Source organism: Purpureocillium takamizusanense, chromosome 11 (genome assembly GCF_022605165.1).
Source record: "Purpureocillium takamizusanense chromosome 11, complete sequence".
In the NCBI taxonomy this organism is placed as follows: Eukaryota; Fungi; Ascomycota; class Sordariomycetes; order Hypocreales; family Ophiocordycipitaceae; genus Purpureocillium; species Purpureocillium takamizusanense.
This window is the reverse complement of record NC_063078.1, coordinates 175,783-190,849: the sequence shown is the minus strand read 5'-3', so window position 1 is coordinate 190,849 and position 15,067 is coordinate 175,783. Positions and strand designations below refer to the sequence as shown.

At 60.4% G+C, this 15,067-nt stretch overlaps 3 protein-coding genes and 1 non-coding gene across 4 annotated transcripts; 2 read left to right on the top strand and 2 right to left on the bottom strand.

Annotated features, from left to right (window-relative positions):
* The first annotated feature begins 1,970 nt into the window (after nucleotides 1-1,970).
* Nucleotides 1,971-8,187, top strand: KEL2 (Negative regulator of mitotic exit). Its single transcript, XM_047991668.1, has 4 exons — nucleotides 1,971-2,762; nucleotides 2,859-3,234; nucleotides 3,302-3,569; nucleotides 3,629-8,187. The coding sequence occupies exons 1-4, from the start codon at nucleotides 2,508-2,510 to the stop codon at nucleotides 7,068-7,070; spliced, it is 4,341 nt and encodes a 1,446-aa protein (XP_047847680.1). The 5' UTR covers nucleotides 1,971-2,507; the 3' UTR covers nucleotides 7,071-8,187.
* Nucleotides 8,083-12,142, bottom strand: SMC5 (Structural maintenance of chromosomes protein 5). Its single transcript, XM_047991667.1, has 4 exons — nucleotides 10,662-12,142; nucleotides 9,716-10,606; nucleotides 8,853-9,661; nucleotides 8,083-8,722 (listed from the first exon to the last, which is right to left on the bottom strand). Exons 1-4 carry the CDS (start codon nucleotides 11,961-11,963, stop codon nucleotides 8,353-8,355), a joined length of 3,372 nt encoding a protein of 1,123 aa, XP_047847679.1. The 5' UTR covers nucleotides 11,964-12,142; the 3' UTR covers nucleotides 8,083-8,352.
* A 200-nt stretch (nucleotides 12,143-12,342) lies between these two features.
* On the bottom strand, nucleotides 12,343-12,424 carry JDV02_009964. Its single transcript has one exon. It is a non-coding gene; the product is annotated as a tRNA-Gly (tRNA).
* Nucleotides 12,425-12,662: 238 nt separating this feature from the next.
* On the top strand, nucleotides 12,663-14,442 carry JDV02_009963 (uncharacterized protein). Its single transcript, XM_047991666.1, has 3 exons — nucleotides 12,663-12,837; nucleotides 12,929-13,594; nucleotides 13,651-14,442. The coding sequence occupies exons 2-3, from the start codon at nucleotides 13,174-13,176 to the stop codon at nucleotides 14,091-14,093; spliced, it is 864 nt and encodes a 287-aa protein (XP_047847678.1). The 5' UTR covers nucleotides 12,663-12,837; nucleotides 12,929-13,173; the 3' UTR covers nucleotides 14,094-14,442.
* The last annotated feature ends 625 nt before the right edge of the window (nucleotides 14,443-15,067 follow it).

Genomic DNA, 15,067 nt, shown 5'->3' with positions numbered 1-15,067 from the left:
GCCAAGCGATGGATGGTTCGGCCCGCGCCTCAGTCTCCGCCCCGACGGCGAAACTCAAAATGGTGCGGACGTTGTCTCTTGGTGAAGCGCAGGGCACCCCCCCGGTCCGTCGATGGCCGCGGCCGGATTGCCATGGCCCCGGAGGCCAGCCGGCGGCCTGTGCCCACAGGGCCGATGGAGCAGCCGATGGGCCAGAGAAATGAGGAGCGGAATGAACAAAGAAGAATGATGGGAGAGGTGGCCGGGGGGGTTGGAATGGAAAGACACCATCTCGTCACCACCCACTCGCCCACCCAACCAACCAACCCAGGCTCAGGACCAGGAGAGCGACGCCGCACAGCGCCGCCCGTCGCCCGCCCGCCCGCCAGGCCGTGGTGGTGGGAATCCATGTCACGATACATGCCGGCCACCCATCTCTGGCTGCCATAGTCGTGCCGGGACGTGCGTGTCCTGACACGGGCAACTTCCTGGGTAGGTAAGAAGTAGGATCGGACGAGGATACCGACTCGGTCGACACTCGTATACAGCACGCAGATACGTAGTATATACACACGCAGGTCCGCACGCACATCATCTCTGCATCACGACGCGCGAACCGGCCTGTCGGATGGATGACATAGCCTGGCGTTGCTGCTTTACCCTTAATTTCTCGACGGGCGCGCGGCTTCGTTGGGGCCCCTGCCCGGTGGTTGTGACGCAGAATACGGCACAGTGACCTGCCCTTGCATGACGGATCCAGCCCCGCGGCTGGTACCTGGCCGGTCCTCCCTCCGCGAAAAAGGGGCGACCTGGTCCCCACAAGGCACTCATGCTGTTGCATGCGCGCCCGTGTGTCCACTGTCCAGGTGTTAGCGCACGCGCGTGGGCCCCCAGGAAGCCCTCCGCGAGCCAGTCGGCGCCTGCAATTGGCCCCTGGCGTTTCTGGGGACCCTGCTTACCCCCTCCGCTCTGGTGCGTCTGCCCCTGACACCATGATTTGACCTCAGGAGGCCGACAGGCTGGATTGACGGGAGAGTGCCCGTGACGAGCGAAACTGATGGCGGCTACGGCGAGTGTCATTCGCCCGCACCTTAGTACTTGGTGCAACGGAAGGACGTCGCGGGTTGTTGAGGTCGCGGACGGACGTGCGCTGAGCCCCCGTCATTTGCCCTCTGCCATGCCTTGATAGGCACCTTCAGGTAGTATCAGCAGTCAGTCCGGAGTGAGGTGCTCTCCGGGATAGGTAAGTACCGCACAATGTGTTTCGTCATCGTTGGGTCGCCGTCCATGCGGCCAGAGGTGGACTGGTGGTTGCCCATAACGGCGGCCCTCCCCAACCCCCCCACTCACCAGGCCCGACGATGTACAATGCTGTCAGGGCAAGCAGCGCCAAGGAACAAGCAAGGCATCGAGAAGGCAAGGGCAGAAGAAAGGACAGAGGTGGGCTCAATGCGTTTGACATGACACACACGCACGCACGCACGCACGCACGCACACAGAGGGACAGGCAGGGCAGGCTAGCTCGCGCGCCCCAGCCTGTCCGCCCGCCTGCCACAGCGCCGTCGAAGCCACCAAGGCCACCGACTTGTAGGTGAGGTATGGGAACCACTCAACCACTCAACTCACCTTGCCGCCTCACACCAGCCGCGAACCGCGTGGTAGTGGGACGCCGTCCCTGGCACATTAGTGGACTGAGCCTGCTGTTACGGGGGGCGATCGCCCCAGCCCAGCCCACCCGCGTCCACCTGCATCCACCGTTGGCGGCGCTTCAGCCTCCCCCAGTCCACCACTGCCCTGGCCAGGACCTGCTAACGTGCAGCTGCAGCGCTGCTGGGCCGTCGCTGTCACTCGGCTGTCTATCCCTCCACCTCCACCCGCTGAGGCCAAGGCGGCGTGCCTGTCTGTGCCCGCCTTCCATCCACGAACCGGCCTTTCCCCAAAGCCGCCACTGCCTTAGCACTAACAAACGACACTAACGTGCATGCGTGCTCCCTTTCTCCTCCTCTCCCCTGAACCGAAAACCCCCCTCTGGAATCCCACCTCCCGAAAAAGTCGGCGGCTGGCCAAAATTTCGGGTTGCCAACGTTTCGCGGGCTGGTTCACCGATGCTCAACCAGCCATCCTTAGACTCGAGCTGCGGTTCACCCGTCCTTCCTCGCATCGTCGGCCGTTGGCTCCCGTCACTTGCTGACCTGACGCCGCGCCCACCACCGCCATCGCACTAACCCGCGCCGTCGCGCTGCCACAGAGCCTGTCCGCCTGGGCTTGCACCTCTCCAGCTGGCTCTCTAGCTCCCTATCCTCATCCACCGGCTTCGACGCCCGCCCCCCCGTTCGAGCCACGACGACGTCCGGACCACGCATTCGGGTCGCAAACCATCCAGCGGCTGCTCTCGCATCGTCGGCGCATCCCCCTCGAACCCGAGACGAAAGCATAGCATTTCGAAGCCATCGCACACCCAGCCTTGAGCGCCGCGGCTTCAATCCAACCGCCGCCGAGCGGTCCTCCTCTCTCCCACCTCGCCGAACATGGCTTTCCTCTTCAAGTCCAAGAAGAGCCAGGACCGCGCGTTGTCGAGTCGCGATGGCAACTCCGGCTCCCAGGGCTCTATCCAGAGCGCCAGCTCTCGCATGGCCCGCGACGAGAAGGGCGCCCTGGCACAGCGCTCCACGCCCACGGGCAGCCTCACCTCTCTAGACAACGATGGCAGCGTCGGGAGCCCAGACCGTGGCCATGGTCGCCGCGGAGGCAGCGTTGACAATACGCAACCCAGTGATCTGCCTGTGAGTATCGACGAACCACCCTTTTGGAGCCGTCGCCGGCCGTCGCGGCTCCCACCGCCCTTGAGAAGAGCGCAGTCCCTAATGACCCTTTCCCAGCTTCGCAACGGACCACAACCAACAAACCCAAATGCGTCGCTCTACCCCTGGTCGCAGCGTCGGTTAACCTATACCACGTCACACCCGAGTCCCTTCCCCCGCTATGGCGCCGCCGTGAATGCGACGTCGTCCAAGGAGGGCGACATATACATGATGGGCGGCCTCATCAACAGCTCGACCGTCAAGGGCGATCTCTGGATGATTGAGGCCGGCGGCAACATGGCTTGTTATCCCCTTGCCACGACTGCAGAGGGCCCAGGGCCCAGGGTCGGTCACGCCAGTTTGCTCGTCGGCAACGCATTCATTGTCTACGGCGGCGACACCAAGATTGAGGAGTCGGACGCGCTGGACGAGACGCTTTATCTCCTAAATACCTGTAAGTGTTGAATCCCCAACTCACGCCGGTCCCCTGCCATACGCTTGGCTAACACGATCGGTGGCAGCAACTCGACATTGGTCACGCGCCCTGCCCGCCGGCCCTCGCCCGTCCGGACGCTATGGGCATTCCCTGAACATTCTCGGTTCCAAAATCTACATTTTCGGTGGTCAGGTCGAGGGCCACTTCATGAATGATCTCTCAGCTTTCGACTTGAACCAGCTGCAAATGCCCAACAACCGTTGGGAAATTCTCCTACAAGGCGAGTCGTCGCCCAAGGCTCCGGCCGCTCGCACGAACCACTCAATGGTCACGTTCAATGACAAGATGTACCTGTAAGTCCGCCTTCACACCTCGTTGCCTGATCGCGATTCAGCTGCTCACACTGTCGCAGGTTTGGTGGCACAAACGGCTACCAATGGTTCAATGACGTATGGTGCTACGACCCGGCCGTCAACACGTGGGCGCAGCTGGATTGCATAGGCTACATCCCTGCCCCTCGAGAGGGCCACGCTGCGTCCCTCGTGGACGATGTCATGTACGTCTTTGGTGGTCGCACGGAGGAGGGCAGCGATTTGGGAGACCTTGCCGCCTTCAGGATATCCACGCGAAGGTGGTACACATTCCAAAACATGGGCCCATCTCCGTCGTCCCGTTCTGGCCATAGCATGACGACGGTTGGCAAGTCGATTGTGGTTCTTGGCGGCGAACCGAGCTCCGCGGCGTCGGCCATCAACGATCTCGGCATCCTCTATGTTCTAGACACGAGCAAGATTCGCTATCCCAACGACAGTCAACAAGGCGCGCAAAAGATAACCCAGGGCCGTCGACCGAGCGCGAGCGACGTGCAAAATCCTCCCCGCGCGATGCCCGCTCGAGAAGGCTCTATCGGCCCGTCAGACTCTAGAAAGGGCAGCGGCGGCGCAATTGCGCCCATGGTCACTCCTACGAACGGACACAAGTCCCCCACGCCGGGAGTCGATGCCCGCGCCTCCCCGAACTCGGCGGCAGCGGGCCCGGCGGCGGCGGTCAAGTCTCGAGCTGCCCTGACCTCGAGCCCTGCTGGACCCCCACCGCAAGGGCCGACACCCGCGAAACCTACAGGCGATCCGCCGTCAAGCGTCGGACGAGTCCGTGGGCTTTCCGCCGACCGCGCTGGCGCGACACCCCCCGCCCAACCCCCCGCCTCGCGTGATGCGGGCGCCGAGAACGCGGCCGCGGGCGTCAACGGTCGCCGGACGCCCACGCATGCCGCCCGTGGACCTGCAAAGCAAGAGCTGGCTGCCATCGAGCCCACAAAGACCAAACAGACCCGTCATGGGCAATCATCGGGCTCCGTCGATAGCTCGACGGAAGCCGCAGCAAGGGCCGTGAGACCGTCCTCGCCCCCGCCGCCAACGCGACAGCCGAGCAACCCGTTGTCCAGACGGTCGTCCGGTCGCAATTCCCAGACAGTCGCCCTCCTCAAGGAGCTGGACGCGTCACGGAACAGGAATGCTTGGTACGCATCAGAGCTCGAGCTCGCCCGCAAGTCTGGCTACGTTTCGACCGCGACCTTTAGCCCGACTCTCGATGCCAAGGCTGCCGAAACCTTTGACGACGAGGATCGGCCCTTGATCGAGGCCCTCCTAGCCATGAGGACCGAACTGGCCAATGTCCAGAGCGCCGTGGACAAGCAGGCCGTTCTCTCTGCGAAGCAGATTGCCGAGGCCGAGAAGCAACGCGACGCCGCGATACAGGAGGCCGTATACGCCAAAGCCAGGCTGGCTGCCCATCAGGGAGGATCCGCCAGCAGCACTCCGCAACTCGACCGCGACCGAGACGACGGCACCTATCGGGAGAGCGAGCTGAGCAAAAAGCTCGCTTCGGCACTGCACGTTCAGAGAAGCCTGCAGTCGCAGGTAGAAACCGCCAGGAGCGAGCTGGAGGCGGAGAAGAAGGCTCGAAAACTCGCCGATGACACGGCCGGCGCGGCGCAAAGGCGCATGGGGGACCTCGAGACGTACAAGCAGCAGACCTCGACCGAAGTGGAGCGACTCAAGGCTGAGCTCCATCTCATGCAGCGCGAGGCCCGCGACCAGTCGGTCGCTTGCGCAGAGGCAGTCGCGGCCCTCGAGCTTCTCAAGATCGAAAAGGAGGACTTTGCGACCAAGTACGACGAGGCCGTTGGCAACGCCAAGGACCACGACGAGAGTTTCCAGTCACTGCGAGACGCCATCGCTGCATCCGAAGATGCCAGGACCCACCTGGAGCAAAAGCTCGAGGAGGAGCGTGCACAGAAGCAGGACATCGAGGCCAAGTTGAGCCAGCTGAAGGCAGAGCACGAAGCACGCACAACAGAACTCGTCTCGACCACGCAGCGCCTACAAGATGCTGAAGAGCTCGCCAAACGACATGCCCACGAGGCCAAGACGCATCGTCAAGCCGTGCTTGCGGGTCTCGACAAGATCTCGACGAGAGATGTCAGCGCCGTCGGCAAGGCAGACACGGAGCGCCTTACCGCGCTGCAGAACCAGGTCGCCGCCGCAAACGCACTGGTCAAGAAGTACCAGCAGGAGGCAGACACCGCCGCCGCCAAACTCCGAAGCGCTGAGGAACGCATCGCGGGTCTGGAGCAGTATCAAGAGCAAGCCAGCCGCGAGGGCGTGACCATCAGGAGACAGCTGCAGTCGTCTCTGCGAGAGGTGCAGTCCCTGCAGGCTGCGCACTCGGACGTCAAAAATCGACTGGCAGCCCAGCAGCTGGAGACAAACGCCATGACGGTGCAGCACAACGCGCTCAAGGATATCCTCAACGAGCGAGGCATCAGCCCGACGAGCGCCGTTCGCGGCCGCGGCCTCACGAGCCCGCGAGATACATCCCCCGAGCAGACTCGGATGCGGGACCTCGAGATGCAGCTCGCCAGCGCCACGGCGGCTCATGAGGAGGTCAAGCAGGCCTTTGCGGCGCAAGCGCAAGAGTCGGAGCTTGCGTACCGTGAGAAGCTCTCACAGCTCGAGAGCGACTATCAGTCGGCCGTGCACTACGTCAAGGGGACCGAAAAGATGCTTAAGCAGCTCAAGGACCAGCTCTCTCGCTACAAGACTGACAACGGCCGTCTCAAGGCCGAGATCGAGGAGCTCGAGAGCCGGGCGCAAGAGGGCGGCGGTGACAGGTCGGTGCCACCTGGCGACTGGGAGAACGAGCGCGACGCTCTCCATAAGAGGATCGAGGGTCTTGAGGCGGAGCTGCGGAACTCGAGCGCGCAGCTGGACAAGGGCCTCCAGTCTCTGAGGACAGAGCTGGCCGAGAGCAACCGGCAGCGAGACGAGGCCGCCAAGGCGGTCACGTCGCATCGCAAGGATCTCGAGCAGCTCCAGTCGGAGAATGCTCTTCTCGAACAGCGCGCCACCGACGCGGAGCAAAAGGTGTCGCTCCTTCTCGACCAAGTCGAGCACTCGGTGGACAGCTATCGCCGCCGCAGCCGCCAGCTGCCTGCCGAGGCTGTCGCCGAGGCCGCCTCCAATGCCAACGGCCTGGGCGGCGGCCATGCCCGCAGCGAGAGCTCCGGGACGGAGAGCGCGTACGGTGGCAACGGTCTCGACAATAGGGACAGCGCGGCCCTGGACAACCTCGCGAGCGAACTGGAGACGCTGCGCAGCCATTGGGAGGCGACTAACAAGAACTACCGGCTGAGCACCAACTTCGACTTTGACCAGCCGACGCCCGTTAGCAAGAAGGAAGACGATGCCCTTCCCGGGGCTGCGCTGGGTCTGAGCGAGAGCCTCGCCGACTGGAGGAAGCGGCTCGATACCGATGACCACCAGACGGGCGCCGACAAGCCACACCAAAACTAATTCCGGGATTTCCCTGCTACGTGCATTCATGACCATGCATTCCAACGATATACCCCGCGGACCTTTTTGTTCTTATTTTCCTCCTTTCCCGCCGTCGTCCAGCGCATATACGAGTTTGGCGACGTCTTGTACATTCCATCAGCCTGCTGCTGCTTTCAGCCCTTGCCGTCTCCTCCGGGTCCCGGAAGGGGGGCTGAGGCAGGGCCTCGGAGTTTGGGGGGAAATGAGTTGACTTGTTTCTTGCCTCGTTCCGTTCCCCTTTGCCGGCCGTTTTATTCTCGTTACCCCTTGTTCCTCTTCTCATTGCGAGTGACGCATACAGCTCTCGCTTCAATGTCTAAGTCTAAATTTGTCGGTTTGAAGCAACATTATATCGACGCCTTTCCTCTTTCACGGGTTACCCTCCCTGCATGGCGAGGGGCAGGGCTGTCACGTTGGCTTTGCGCGCGGTCCGCGGGCGCATATGCAAGCATGCGAGCTTTTATCTATCTATCACTCGCTGCCCTGTACCTGTATCTGTCTGTCTGTCTCTCCCGCGCCTGTCCCCTCTCTGTGTGCCCAGTGCCGTGAGCAGCGGAAAGGGCACTCTTTATCTGCGTCTGAGCATTTACAGACGCTACCGGGAACCTCGCCTTCTGTGGTGGCGGGGGCGGGACTGGGCGCCTATTGGTCTTGTGCGAAGACGAAGGGCGAGAGGTTCGGGGAGGGTGCGGCGCCTTTTTCGTGCGGCTCTTGTGTCTTTCGGTTTCCCCCTCCGTCTACTTACTACGCACGCGCAAAAATGGGATGGACGGCTCTGGCTAGCTAGGGCTCTGCTTGAATGATGAAATGAAGTTATCTTGAGATGACGATGGGGGCTTGATTGGTTTCTGTATCATGTACGGGGCGTCGCGTTGCGCTGGGTGTGGATGATGACTGCGGTGGCGGTTCTTTGCTCGCCTCGGACGGACGGGCATGTGAAGGTTGACAACGGTTGGTACATTGCGTGCTTCGCGATGGGAAGTGAAGGGCTTCTTTGTATGTGCGCAGTTCGGCTCTCGAATGTATTTACGTGTAAAAAGACGTCGATCGCTGTCCCGTGCTGCTGCAACGCTATCTAGTTGTGCCTTTTGCTCGCCATGAACTTTCTCCGGCCTGCCGCTGCTCTCGGGCATCGCCATACCGCGCATTCATGCATGCATGCATGCGTCCAAAGGATCTACCGTGCCGTCGCGGAAACCCTTGTCGCGAAACAGGAGAAGAGGACGGAACAAAAGGAAGAAGGTCCGCCGCTTCGTTCCCCTCACGAGGCAGCCATGAGCCTGCGCTGCACGGCGAGGCAGCGGCCAAAGTCGAGCTTCCTCCCCTCCCTGGGCATGTACTCGCCGCTGGCGATGCAGAGGACGCGCATCTTGGGGTCGTAGCGCAGGCCGGTGAGCAGCTTGGGCGTGATGAGGAAGTACTGCGACGTGTGCTCGCGGCAGGCAATCTCCACCATGCGCTCGTGCACCATGCGCTCGTTGCGCGGGTCCATGCCCTGGTTGATCTCGTCGACGACGCGGAAGGGCGACTGCGCCATCGACTGCAGCGCCATGAGGTAGAAGATGGTCGAGACGGCGCGCTCGCCGCCCGACTGCCGGTGGGCGTTGAGCTGCTGGAGCGTCTCGTTTTCGCTGTGACGAGGGCGGTGGTTAGTTTGCAGTGGCGCAGAAAAGGGGGGACAAAGGAGGGAGCGGAAGTAGGGGAGGCAGAGAGGGAGGAAGAGAGAGGAGAAGACAGAGGCAGAGGCAGAGAAATGCTCACCGAAAGCGAACCATGATGTCCAGGGCCCACAGGTCAAAGTCGTCGTCCTTGTGGACGCGCACCTCGCCCGCGCAGCTAATCTGCTCAAAGTTGTAGGCAAACGCGTCGTTGATCTGCGACACGAGCTCTTCCAGCTTGGGTTCCCACTTGCCCATCAGCTCGTCCACCTTGCGGTTGAGCGAGCCGAGGCGCTCGTTGAAGCCCTCCATCTTGTCCTTGAGCTTGGCGATCTCCTGGGCGCGGCGCTCAAACTCACGCAGCACGTTAGGGTTGGCGGCGTGGATCAGCTCGAGCTTGGCCTCCTCGGCCGAGATTTCCATCTCCAGCTCCTGGGGCTCCTTGCCGGTGGAGAGCTGGGTGAAGAGCTCCTTCTTGGCCTCGTCCCGGGCGCACACCTCCTGGACTTCTTCGCCCAGGCGCCGGCCCTGGTCCCTGGCGATGTTGGCTTCCTCCGCAGCGGTCTGCACGTTCTGCTTCTCGAGCTCGAGGCGCGTCATGAGGCCCGCGTTGCGGTCCCTGAGGCCGAGAATGTCGGACCGCGCCTCTATGAGCCTGATCTTGGCGTCCAGCAGCGCGTGGTGCGCCTCGCGGATTTTGTCGATGAGGGCCTTTTGCCGCACCACCAGCTTGGCCCTCTTCAGCGCCGCCTTGTCCCAGTCATACTGAAGCTCCTGCATGCTCTTCCTCGCGTCGCGCATGGCTTGCTCGTGCGATGCCTTGACCCGTTCTTCCGACTCTATCTTCTCGGGCAATGACTGCCACTTCTGGTACTCGCGCTGCAGCGCGCTCTTTTCGTTCTTCAACGTCGTCTGCAATCACGGTCAGTATGGCTACCAGAAGGCAAGACGTGGGCTGAGACTCACAATCTTGTTGTTGATGTCATCCTTCCTCTCGTCGATGCCGCTCTGCTTCGCCTTGAGCTCGCTATGCTCCATCTTTAGAGCGTCCCTCTCCCCTCTCTTTTCGGCGAGCTGCCGATTGAGCTCCACCTTCTCTTGCGCGTCGATCGGTTGCGATGTCCAGAACCTGCCAGGCTGTATGTTCTTGCTGATGGTCGTCATGGCCTGCGGGCCGTACTCCCTGCGCCGTCGAACCATGTACGAGTGCTTGCCGGCGGCCCAGCTGTTGACCTTGCCGCTGTGGATCAGCCGCTCGTATGCTGCATCGTTGTGGTCCTGGAGAGAAACGCCAGACTGATGGACTCTCTTCTCGGCACAAAGCATCGCCAGGACGGGCGCGGGCCCATCGAGATAGTCAATTGCAAACCCATCAAGTCCCAAATTCCGGGCTTCCTCGGCATCAACAGGGGGCCTGAAGGATTCCAGGGGTGTTGCGCAGGTTCGAATGACGACAGACAGACTCATGACTCGGTAGAGCTGGTCCGACAGCTTCTTGTAGTCGCTTTTCGTCTGGGCGGTGAAGCACATGAAGTCGTCTGCTTGAAGAAGCGACTGCACTTGATCCGAGTAGCGCTCGTCCTTGATCGAGCAGCTTATCATCGGAGGGCCAAAAATCTCCTTCTCGAAGCCATCTTGATGCTGTTGAACCCACTCCCAGCCCTGGGCGATTTCTGGGAAATGCTTCTTCATGAAGTTGAGTTGTTGGCCTTCTTGGGTGTCGAGCCCGTCGAGGTTCTCTTGTATCCTGCGCATATCGTTGACAACGGCCTTGCCTTTGTCTCTGACGTCGCTGATCTGTGCTGACAGCTGCCTGTACTCTGCGTCAAGCTCACGCAAAGAATGCTCTTCGGCGCGCTTCATCAGGCCTGGTTAGAGAATGAACCGGTCTTCACAAGGCGAGTCGACTTACAATCTTCTGGTTCCACTCGGCGGCGTTGAACTCCGATGGTCGGTTCCTGAGGTCCGCCTGGTAGGCCGTAAGCTTCGTCTTGGAGTTGGCAAGATCTCTCTTCTTGGAGTCGAAGCCCTTGCGCTCGGCCTCGAGCCTGTTGTCCATCTCATTGACGTCCTCAGCTGCCGAGGCAACCTCGCGGGCCATGGTCTGAGCAGCGTGCTCGGCATCCTTCAGCGCCTTCTCCTTGCCGGGTATGGCGTTTTCGATCAGCTGCGCGTACTCCTGCTTTGCGTTTACTGCTTCGAGTGAAGGTCCGCACTCCTGTTCGAGACGCCGAAGGGATCTCTCGGCCTCCTTCTTCCGCTCCCGGGCTTGTGAGTATCTCGTCCGGGCCTCGGTGTACTTGGAGAAGACGAGGGCGGATTGAAGATTGCTGACCCGCTCCTGGATCTCCTGGCGTTCCCGGATCCTATCCACGTCTGCTTGCAACCCCTGCTGTCGATTCTCGAGGTTCTGGAGGGATTCGTTGTCGGCGTGGACCGTCTCGGCGAGGTCCTTCTTGTCCTTATGGAGCTTCCGAAGCTGCGTCTGCCATTCCAGCATCTCCTCGGGCGCCGCAGCACGCAGCGTCTCATGGAGCAGGTCAACGGGAGTGCAGGCGGCGAATTCGACCACCCTGTCCTGCGGGAGAAACTGGCAGAGGTTGTCCACCTGGATCTTGAGCGACTGCATGAGTGCTTGGATGGCCTTGTGCGTCGTCTCCTTACCATTCAGCCACCACTTTTGGCTGTTTTGTTCGCGGCGGATCTGAACTCGAATGACGTAGTTGAACCGGTCCTTTGGCTTCTTTTGCAGCTCGATCTCGATGGTTGCCGTGTCCTTCCCATGCTTGACAAACTCTTTGACCGAGCCGGCTCGCCCCAGGTGCCTTGGCCCGTATCCGAGACCCAGACATATGGCGCAGACCAGGGAGCTCTTCCCGGTGCCATTTGGCCCGATGACCATGTTCAGATTGGGCCCCGGAAAGAACTCCGCCTCTTCGTATGTCACGAAGTTTTGGACTTTGACGCGCACGATGGAGCCTGGATAGAAGTCCTTCATGGTGTCTCCATTTGCAACCCCGTTGACGCGGCGCGCAGGGGCCGTAGCGGGGGATGCGTTGTCGCTATCATCGTCGTCATCGTTTGACTCGGATTCGGGCTCGACGCGGCGTCGCTTGGGCGTGTCGGAGGCTTGAGATCCGTAGCGCGGGTCGTCGCTTTCGTCTCCGTCCTCAGACTCGTCGCGCGGTCGACGACGAGCTGTAGGGCGCGCCATGGCGCCTGCACTGCCTGGTCGTCACGGCGATGGTCGGCAAACAGGGCGCCGCGTGGGTGTTGAGCGGTCGATGCGGCGTTGAGGTCGTGAAGGTGGTGTCAGAAGAAGCCAAGCAATTAACCAACGCTGCGCGGAGACGCGTGCTCACGCGTGAAGTACAAAGTAGACGAGGCGCCTCAGCCCCACCACAAGCCCAAAGCGCTTGGAGGCGCCGCTCCAGCTCACACTAGGCACCCACCATTATAAAATAGCTGAACAAGCTGGTATTTTGATGCTACGACTACAAGGGGGCAAAAAGGCAGGAGAAAGGAGCAAAAGACGTCTGACAATGCTAGGAAAGCGGACGGACGAGCGAAACTGTCAAAAGACAAAAAAGAAATGCGTGATCTGGGAATCGAACCCAGGGCTCCCCGACGTTGCTCGAATGGCAACGGAGAATTTTACCACTAAACCAATCACGCTTGTTGCTTGATGGTATCTGTCAGCTTATCTAATTATATATGGGCCTAGATTCCGCTAAGCTACCTTGCGGTGGCTCCAGTTGCTCCCGCCATCCACGATGCACGAAACAGTAACCCATTCAGGCTGATCTCAGCAGAGCAGCCGCTACTCAGTGCTATGATCACAGTGGCGCTCATTGGCAATACTGTTAGCACGAGCGAGCACCTATTCAGGGACAGCATTGGCAGCCTTCCATGGCGTTGTCATTCGCCAAGACTTTGGCTCTCACGATCGCACTCAGCGGCCCGTGGGCATCAGCAGATGCTTCTATTTGCGGCCGAGAAACACTATATCGATCGATATCACGCCTTGGTCCTCGAGGAGCCGAGTGGCTATGGGCCGGCTACAGCCACGCCCCAAATTGGATACGAGGGTTGGCCTCCCCAGGGCTCCACCAAGCCTCATTCGCAAAGCTCTTCACCCCAAGTGCGAGTCCTTGTACTGATTCGATTATATTTGTCTAGCCTGCTCAAGCTCTGGGATAAAGCTCGATCATGGAGCTCCATTCCGAGTATCTACGAATCCCCGTTGCTCTCGCCACATTTGAACCGCCAGGGACGCTGCCGACATGAACAGCCTGCATACGCACATCATACTTGACTAGCATGGGGATCTCAAGCTGCAGGTCGGAGAGCCAGACGAGGAAAACAGTGCGACTTTCGTCACCTGCTCCCGGACCTTGGCTCGCGTGTCTCCCGTCTTCGACCGCATGCTCTACGGGACTTTTGCCGAGGCGAAAGATAACCAAGACGCTCCTGACGACTGGACGATCAGCCTCGGGGACGACAACCCCGACGCCATGAAAATCTTCCTCGACATAGCACACGACCATTTCTCGGCCATTCCCAAAGCACTAGCGGTTGGAGACCTTTACGACCTGGTGGTCTTGACACATTACTACGACTCGACCCGCTTGCTGACCCCTTGGGTTGAGATGTGGATGTCGTCTCTCGGCAGCGAGCAGCAAACACCGCCCAGCGACATGCCGAAGCTGCTCTGGATATCGTGGGAGTTTGGCCGGAAAGAGGACCTCACCGCGATTTCCCAACAAATGCTGTTGGAATTTGACGGCACCTGGTTCAATGATGCCGGCAATCTCGAGGAGATCCAGACTCCGCCTTATATCATCGGTGAGCGACGAAGCTGGAGCTGCCTTTGTTGGGACAGGAGGCTTACGGCGAAGAAGAGAGGATGGTATCGATCCGGTCCACGACTATTCGAAATCTGCTAGACATTTTCCACGACATGGTCGAGACTCTCACGGTCGTGGACGAGAAGCCCAGGTGGTGCCGTCACGCGACGTGGATGGGGCATCACAGATGCGAGTCCATGATCTTAGGCTCCATGACCTTTTGCCTAACTCGGGCGGAGCTGTGGCCGCTGCCGGACCCCTCCGATGTGCGGTACAGTGTCGCCGGATTGTATAAGAAGCTGGCCAGCTTGATCATCCACGACATAGGCGATATCAAGGGGACGCCCTCTGAAGACCACCGACAGTGTAATCCTCGAGAGCACTTGTTGTACCAGGTGCAGCAGGTCATGGAACGGATCCCGGATCTTTTAACAGACTACCACAAGAACCGCCTGGAAGAGCAGTCACGGGGACTCGAGGCCGGGGCTGGAGGTTAATGATAGGCGGGCTCGTAGGTTGACGGTGTACAGTACATGTGGGGGTGTGCACATCTTGCTCGTAGATTGTGGTCGAGAGGGGCGTAGAGACGGTGCAAGCTGCTGGCTAGCTCGTCGATTATCGATGAGCACGACAGTTCTAGAACACACTACTGACCATCGCTAATGGGTTCTGACTTTTGAGAGACTTGGCAGGCGATGGGTCGCAGCACAATTGCTCCATGCATGCCAAAGGAATGGCGGCGAGCAGGGATACCTACCCTATAGAACCAGATTTTGGACGACGACTTGCTCGTGAAGCCTCATATCATCTCCTGACGCGGATTCAGAGTCCACCGATCAGTCCAAGGTATTAGTATATAGGTGAAGCCTACACCTGTGCCAACGCGATTGCTCCGTTAGCCTGAAATAATTTCTCTTTCGCGCGGGCAAGTTATCTGCAGTGCGGGAACGAAACGGAGAGCGAGGGGGCATCGCAAGACGTCTCGATTGTCGAGAGAGATCGGCAGGCTGGGTCTCAGAGTATGTTTGTATCATTTCTAAATCCGGCCGGAACTTTGATGGGGTTCGTTATCCGCGTCGACGGCACGCAACGTTTGACGATGGCGGGGCGGTAAGGCGGGGCGGGAAGCTGCAATTAATCGATCAATCATCACGCCACCAAACCAACCAACCGATGGTGTCGAGGCGCGGGCTGAAAATCGGCTTAGTCACGCGACATCCCTGCTCGCCAAGCCAGGCGACGACATCCCTTGAATTCCAGTGAGACTCTGCTTGAGCTGCCCTCGCTTCCCGCCTCGCGAGTCGTTTTCGGGTGCAGCGGCCCTCCAGAATGGCCGGTCGGATGGGGGGCAAGTCGTGTTCAGTACCTCGTACATATCCTGCGAACCAATAGGCGCGCCCGCGGCGGCGTTGCGCGGCAACCATCACACCGCGATGCGCGAACGACACGCCGCATCCCCCGCCGAGCAAGC